A 6248-nucleotide genomic window follows, 5' to 3' on the forward strand; every position below is an offset into this window, starting at 1 on the left:
GTGCCTTTTAACTCTCTCTCTCTCTCTCTCTCTCTCTCTCTCTCTCTTTCTCTCTCTCTCTCTTTCTCTCTCTCTCTCTTTCTCTCTCCCCATTTCTCTCTTTCTCTCCCTCCCTATTTTTCGCTCTCTCTATTTTTTTCTCTCTTTCTTTCTCTCTCTCTCTTTCTTTCTCTCTCCCTATTTCTTTCTCTCTCTCTCTCTCCCTCCCTATTTTTCTCTCTCTCTATTTTTGTCTCTCTCCCTACGCCACTGCAGTACTATTTTATGCTCTCCTATTTCTATCTCATACTCGAAAATATAGGAGAGAGGGAGAGAAAGAGAGAGAGGGGGGGGGATATTAGAATAAAATTATATGATATCAAAAACAGAAGAAAAAGTGGAAACAAAAAACAGAAAAAGGAGTGGGATAGCGGAAATTTCGAGGAACATTGAAATAGATTAAATGTAAGAGAGAGAGAGAGAGAGAGCTAGAAAGAGAGGGAAGGAATAAGGGAATGAGAGAGAGGAAGGGAGAGAAAGAGAGAGAGAAGAGGATAGGAGATAAAGTTCATGAGAAAAAAAGAGAGGGAAGGAGAGAAAGAGAGGGAGGGAGAGAAAGAGAGAGAGAGAAGTAGGATAGGAGATAAAGGTCATGAGAAAGAAAGAGAGGGAAGGAGAGAGAGAAAAGTTGGGAAGGAGGAAGACAGAAAGAGATGTACTATGTACAAATTTATGAACATACCTATTATTTATAATTTAGATTTTTATTAATCCACTGTACCTATAGGAACTGAAATAATTATAAATAATAGGTACTATTTTTATATTGATCTCTCTCTCTCTCTCTACATTTCATTATCATCGATTGACTATCATAATAATACCATTATCTTGTCGAATAGAATAGACTCGAGTAGAATAGAAGAGAATGGAGTATACTAACAAAAGAAGTTTAGAAAAAGAAATTGGGAACAATTGGCCATTTGTTTTTATTTTTATTAGCTTTTAAAATAGCTTCCATTGTTTTCTTTTCTCTCTTATTAAATATCGTCGATGTAGGCGTCTCTGTCTAGAACCTTGGCAGCCATTGGATAGTTATTCCCCTCATCCTTTATCAGCTGTTTGAGCACACGAAGTGCATGAAATGGACTACTCGTGACACCAAAACATACGCGAGTGATTTCATATTGCTTGATAGGCTGACTGGGATCCGACCGCCAGAGGATTTGCTGGAATTTGCTGTCTTTAGGGTCTAACTTAATGGCTCGATACATCTGCTTGATGTCCGCTGTGATGGCAACTGGGTGGAGACGAAAATTTAACATTATATCATTTATGTTATTTTGGAGCTTAGGACCCACTAAAAGAGATTCATTTAGTGAAGAGTGTGAGGGACTAGCTTTCTCTGCTGGGTTGAATACCACTCTAACTTTAGTGGTGGAACTATCTTTGGTAACACCATGATGTGTCATAACATATGTGGAAGGTTCTTTGGCAATAACCATATGTCCTTGCTCAACATAATCAATCAAATTCTCATGGTAGAGTGTTTTAAACTCAGGCTTCCGTGACAATGAAGACTCAAGTCTCGTTAAGCGAGATTTAGCGTACTGAACATTATTACCTAAGTCAGGTGGAGTTCCATTTCGAAAGGGCAGGCGTACAACATAAATGCCAGCAGGGTCACGGTAATGGGTCTCAACAAAGTGACGCTCACACTGTAGGTCTTCAGGATCCTCAGGAATATTTACAGCCACTTCCTCCATCTCCCAGAATTTTTTGAGCTGGCAGGATACATCTTCCTCACTCTGGGAAATAAAGAACGAATGGTGAGCAGTAGGCATGGCAGATGGACATTCACCCATTACTAGAGTTCCTAACATGGTAGGTATCAAAGAAGGTTTCCCAGTAATAATGGGCTCTGATCGGTTAACAAGGTTGGCATAATACTGTGCTCCAATTAACAGTTGCACTGGGGCAGGGGAACCAAAAGGTGGGTCAGCCAACTTTACAGTTGACAATTGATTGTAGATTTCTACAGGCACAGGCATGGTAGGTAAATTTGCAGCAATTGAGGGCAGGACAGCTGCCTCAATAGCCAGGGCAAAAGAAGAACATTTAGAATTAATGGTACAGGCAACAACACCCTTAGCAGGTTGTAGCTTAGACGATCCCACACCTTGGACTTGAATGTTACTTGGTTTACATGGTAGGGCTAAACGCTCACTCAATGACTGAGTCATGATAGTAATCATGCTTCCTGAATCAATAAGAGCTCTCACATCGTGGTATTGTCCAAATGCATCCATTATAGAAATCAATGCAGTGCCAAGAAGAACTTGTGTCATTTGCCTTTCGGCTGGCACGGGTACAACATTGTTAGATAAAACAATGGTGGCTTGATGTGAGGTAGATGGCTCACCTGCCTGAGGTGAGGCAGAAGGTGTGTGAAGCATGGTATGGTGGCCTTTGGAATGACAGTGGCGGCAATAATATTTGGAGGTGCAAGCAGACCTAGAATGAGGTCCCATGCAAGAGAAACAGAGATGACTTTCTCTTAAGGCATTATAACGGTCCGGTACTGACATAGCTTGGAATATGCTACATTCATGGATACGGTGCCCCTTATTACAACACGGGCAAGTATTACCTTGAGGTGTGGATGGAGGTGGTGAATCCTTTACCACGTTGGCATGGAGTGATCGTTTAAGAACAGGTTTCATAGGAAAGCCCATAGGCTTGGGGGTGACATATTTGGGAGTCGGCACCAGCTCAGCAACCGCCACACGTCCTTGGATGAACTTGACTATAGAGTCATAAGAAGGGATTGACTCTTTGTCTGGCCGAGCATTTTCAAATGCTTGTCGAGTGGTGGTGTCCAGAACCCTGAGGGCCATAAAAGATAAGAAGAAATTAGATAAATCCCCAACCCGTACATTCCGCAGGGCTTCCACTTGAACGTGGAAAGATTCTAAGAAACTTGGCAGTTGGCATTCTGAACTAAATGGTTTGATTGCAAATAATTTGTTGCAAATATTAGAGGCAACAATTCTTTTGTTAGAGAATCGATTTACCAAGGTAGCGTAGGCTATAGCATAGTGATCGCTTGAAAAGGGATAACCCTCAATGGTGTGCAATGCAGGTCCAATTAGCAAGGAACGTAAGTAGCTGTACTTTTCAATAATGGACAAAGACTCTTGATTGTGAATCAATGTGTCATATAGAGATTTAAAGGCACTAAATTTCTCATAGGAGCCATCAAACATGGGAATATTGAGCTGCGGCAACTTTGGCTTACCTATGGGTGCTGGTGGACTTGGAGCAGGCGGAATTGGTGGTGGATCTGGCTTAGGCAACATTGCCTCGGCTGCAAGAATTTCATAATACATGAGAGAGAGAGAGAAGAGAGGGAGAACTCATCAAAAAGAGCACAAAAACGTCAATACAAAACAAAATGGCGCCTGCTGATTTAATACTTCCGTTCCGGGATAGATTTGAACTGGAACACCATTTGTCCTATATTTCGCTGGATACTCTCCTAATACCTACATAGAATAGAATAGGATAGAATAGAATAGGCTTTATTCTACCCGAATCGGACTAAAAAGTCCCTCTATCCCAACAGTCTAAACAAGGTTTTACCAGCTACTAGTTAGACAACTTTTCCTGCCCAAACAGGACTAAAAAGTCCCTCTATCCCAGCAGTATAGCAGTCTAAACGAGTTTTCGTAAGCCTAGTCAACTTTTGGCAGAACGCGTGCTACATTCCAAGTTTATACTGAAAAGAAAGGTTCGTTCTCGGAACGGTGGGCTTTCTTCTGGTAAATCTAACGGACAATCTGGAGAGAAAATTGTCAAAAAAAAAGAGGAAAGAAGAGGGAGGGAAAGAGAGATAGGAAGAGAGAGAGAGCGAGAGAGAGAGAGAGAGAGAGATATAGGAAGAGAGAGAGAGATAGGAAGAGAGAGAGAGAGGGAAAGGTTAACAAAGATTAACCAAGCCTTTTGTACCGCAATTTGTACAAAACTGACTTTGTGTAGTAACGTGATCTCTCTCTCTTCCTTTCTCTCTCTCTCTTCCTTTCTCTCTCCCTCTCTCTCTTCCTTTATCTATTTCTGTCTCCCTATTTCTCTCTCACTCTTTCTTCCTCCTAAAAATCTCTTTATTTAACTCTTTCACTGCATCCCTCTCTCCCTCCATTTTTCTCTCTCCTTTTTTTTCTCCATCCCTATTTCCTTTTTCAATCCCTTTTTTTTCTCTTCTCTTTCTCCCTCGTTCTTTTTCTCTTTTCCCCTCTCCTAGGGAGGGAGAGAAAGAGACAAAGTGGGGAAATATTATAGTGAGATAAAAGAGGGGAAGAGAGAGGGAGAAAGAAATAGAGAGAGAAAGGGTTAGGAGGCAGAGAGAGAGAGAGAGGGGAGGGGGAAAGGGTAATGTGAGAAAAAGAGAGATAGAGATAAAAAATCATGTGAGAAATATATGGTGACAGAAAAGGGTATGTAATAAAAGAGAGAAAGAAAGAGGGAGACATGATGGAAAAAGAGGGAAAATGATCAGATAGATATAAAGAGAGAGACAGAATATATGTGTGTGTGTTAGAGAGAGAGAAAGAAGGAGAAAGGGAGAGGGAGAGAGAGAGAGAGAGAGAAGAGAGGGAGAACTCATCAAAAAGAGCACAAAAACGTCAATACAAAACAAAATGGCGCCTGCTGATTTAATACTTCCGTTCCGGGATAGATTTGAACTGGAACACCATTTGTCCTATATTTCGCTGGATACTCTCCTAATACCTACATAGAATAGAATAGGATAGAATAGAATAGGCTTTATTCTACCCGAATCGGACTAAAAAGTCCCTCTATCCCAACAGTCTAAACAAGGTTTTACCAGCTACTAGTTAGACAACTTTTCCTGCCCAAACAGGACTAAAAAGTCCCTCTATCCCAGCAGTATAGCAGTCTAAACGAGTTTTCGTAAGCCTAGTCAACTTTTGGCAGAACGCGTGCTACATTCCAAGTTTATACTGAAAAGAAAGGTTCGTTCTCGGAACGGTGGGCTTTCTTCTGGTAAATCTAACGGACAATCTGGAGAGAAAATTGTCAAAAAAAAAGAGGAAAGAAGAGGGAGGGAAAGAGAGATAGGAAGAGAGAGAGAGAGAGAGAGGAAAAGGTTAACAAAGATTAACCAAGCCTTTTGTACCGCAATTTGTACAACTGACTTTGTGTAGTAACGTGATCTCTCTCTCTCTTCCTTTCTCTCTCCCTCTCTCTCTTCCTTTATCTATTTCTGTCTCCCTATTTCTCTCTCACTCCGTTTCTTCCTCCTAAAAATCTCTTTATTTAACTCTTTCACTGCATCCCTCTCTCCCTCCATTTTTCTCTCTCCCTCTCCATCCCTATTTCCTTTTTCAATCCCTTTTTTTTCTCTTCTCTTTCTCCCTCGTTCTTTTTCTCTTTTCCCCTCTCCTTTTTCCTTCTGTTTTCTTCTTCTTCTCTTCCTTTTCTCCCTCTTCCATAGCAACACAAAGCCAAATTGTAACGACACAAACGGTCGAGGGAGAGACAGAAAGAGAAAGGGGGAGAGAGAAAGACGGGGGAAAGAAGGAGGAGAAGAAAAGGAGAGGAAGAAGGAAGAGAGACTGGGAGAAGGGAAAAAATTGTAGAGCTGCAATTGTTTATTAGATTTTCCATTACAAAAACGAAACCTCTAAAATCCCTTAGAAAAAAAAGAAGGAAAAAAAAACAGTTCACAAAGGGAAATAAACAGGCGGCCCCAGTGGCGTGCAAAGGGGGAAAAATCTAAGCGGTAAAAAATCCCTTTCTTTTGTAAATATAACCTTTCTTCTTCTTCTTCTTCTTCTTCTTCTTCTTCTTCTTCTTCTTCTTCTTCTTCTTCTTCTTCTTCTTCTTCTTCTTTCTTTTGAGGTATCTATGATAGAGGGAACTGTAACTGAGGAGGTCTCATGGTTCCAAAAATGAAGAGAGAAGGAATTTTTATTATTTTTTTCGACCTTCCAAAGTCCAGTCTTGAGGTGACTTTCTATTCATGTTTCTTTAGGTCTAAAGGCTACGCCACTTGGGAGGGTAATAAATAAAAATGAACGGTGAAAAAATTTTTTCTCCTCTTACCTACATAACTACTCTGACATTTCCTGGACTCCCCTAAAACTACATTGGCTGAAAATAGTAAGTGCTTAATTCAACCTGGATTCTAAGACAAACCACACAGGCATACTGTATTGACCCTATAGTTTCCCTCTTTGAAAATCTCA

General features: G+C 40.7%; 1 protein-coding gene across 1 annotated transcript; it reads right to left on the reverse strand.

The window, feature by feature from the left end:
- Positions 1–1023: 1023 nt before the first annotated feature.
- On the reverse strand, positions 1024–3369 carry LOC103507929 (the record flags this gene model as incomplete). The annotated part of the gene is given in 2 exon segments (XM_026822667.1): positions 1024–2865; positions 3278–3369. A coding segment is annotated over 1 exon segment (1691 nt), but the record flags the coding sequence as incomplete, so codon positions are not given.
- Between the last annotated feature and the right edge of the window lie 2879 nt (positions 3370–6248).

This window comes from Diaphorina citri, unplaced genomic scaffold (assembly GCF_000475195.1).
Source record: "Diaphorina citri unplaced genomic scaffold, Diaci psyllid genome assembly version 1.1 scaffold352, whole genome shotgun sequence".
Lineage (NCBI taxonomy): Eukaryota > Metazoa > Arthropoda > Insecta > Hemiptera > Psyllidae > Diaphorina > Diaphorina citri.